Raw genomic sequence first — 1,491 nt, 5'->3', positions numbered from 1 at the left:
TCTGTTTGTAAACGGTAAAATCAGTTTGAGATTTCTTAGTGCACCTTTCTGAAATATTTTACTTACATATAAACAATATTTTATAGTTTTCGCTGGTGAGGTCTTACAAAGATTAGATTTTTTTTCTCCCATGTCTTATAACTAGCATTTAAAAATTTCACTTTGCAACTGTTATTAGTATTTAGAAATATAATTGACATCTAGATATTGACTTGTTTTCTGAAACATTTGGCTTGCTTCAGATTAATTAAGATTGCTTTTTAGTGGGATGTCTTTAGGTCACTATAGCTGTGAACTCTAAGGGGATAGTGGGAACTCAATTCCTTTTCTTCTTTCTTGTTCACTTCTCAGCCATGAAGTAAGTGGGCACTTCCTGTTTTGCCATGTGGTCTCACCATGATGTGCTATCCTGCCATAGGACAAAAAGCCTCTTTTGCAATTGTGTGGGCCCCACTTTAAGGTACTCATCTAATCCTAATTACTTCTTAAAGGCCCACCTGGTTCCACATCATAATACCTCACAGTGCGGATTAATTTTCCCTTTTTGTAGAGACACCTAAGCCATAGCAGGTGAATAATGTTTTAAGAAAAATCAGACAATTCCTTAAGTTTTTTTTTAAGTTAATCACTGTACAGTAAGAAATGAATCAGCCTGTGTTCTGTTAAGTCAAGCCTTTATAAAATATTTACAAAAAATATGAAACACTGTTACTCAGTTTTTTAAAATACAATATTTAATTTCCACTGAGGCTGTCTGTCAGTCCTGGTGTTCTGAACATCTCTTAAGCCAGATACATGTAAAGCCAGTACTACCTTTGGATTTACAATTACTACATCAAAGAAGTCTTCCTCTTAATTACTTAAAAGTATTTATGCTAATGTTAGTTTTTTAAATAATGATACTGGTAGAACACTTAAGCTCCTTGGAGTTCTAACAGTTAAAGCATAGAGTTGTAGCACGAATAATAAAAACCCAGAGACAGATATTGGGGCTCAAGCTAAAGATCAGAAAAACAAAGCAGCCAATCACTAGAGAAACCTTTTATCTCTACCAAATCTTCAGACAGAAAGGGTGAGATCCTCTCTCCATGAATCCTCAGACTTCATACCACACTGAGTTCCTGTCCTCTCCACCCATTCACATCAAGCCTGTCTCTACCTCCCTAGTGCTGGGATTAAAGGTGTGTGATCCCAAGTGTGATCACCTTTGTGTGAGCTGTTTCTCTTTTAGACAGATTCAATTTTGTGTAGCCCAGGGTAGCTTTGAACTACAGAGACCTGTCTGCCTGTCTTGTGGGTCCTGGGAGTAAAGGTGTGTTCCACCACTTCCTGGCCTCTATGGCTGATTAGCCATACTAGCTTTGCCCTCTGATTTTCTTTTTTTTTTTTTTTTGGATTTTCGAGACAGGGTTTCTCTGTGGTTTTGGAGCCTGTCCTGGAACTAGTTCTTGTAGACCAGGCTGGTCTCGAACTCACAGAGATCCACCTGCC

At 37.8% G+C, this 1,491-nt stretch overlaps 1 protein-coding gene across 15 annotated transcripts in view; it reads left to right on the top strand.

Annotated features, from left to right (window-relative positions):
* Positions 1–342: 342 nt before the first annotated feature.
* The window catches only part of Rbm26 (RNA binding motif protein 26), a 58,566-nt gene continuing 57,417 nt past the window's right edge, over positions 343–1,491 (top strand). For 11 of the 15 annotated variants that reach the window (XM_026788432.1, XM_026788431.1, XM_013353115.2 and 8 more), the window contains exon 1: positions 369–460. In XM_026788432.1, the coding sequence (XP_026644233.1) occupies positions 384–460 (77 nt within the window). In that variant the 5' untranslated portion in view covers positions 369–383. Of the gene's footprint in view, positions 461–1,491 lie in introns of all 15 variants that reach the window. The other 4 variants (XM_026788428.1, XM_026788427.1, XM_026788423.1 and 1 more) reach the window with 3 other exon arrangements.

This window comes from Microtus ochrogaster, unplaced genomic scaffold (genome assembly GCF_000317375.1).
Source record: "Microtus ochrogaster isolate Prairie Vole_2 unplaced genomic scaffold, MicOch1.0 UNK2, whole genome shotgun sequence".
Classification (NCBI taxonomy): Eukaryota; Metazoa; Chordata; class Mammalia; order Rodentia; family Cricetidae; genus Microtus; species Microtus ochrogaster.
This window is presented reverse-complemented; position numbering and strand designations above follow the sequence as displayed.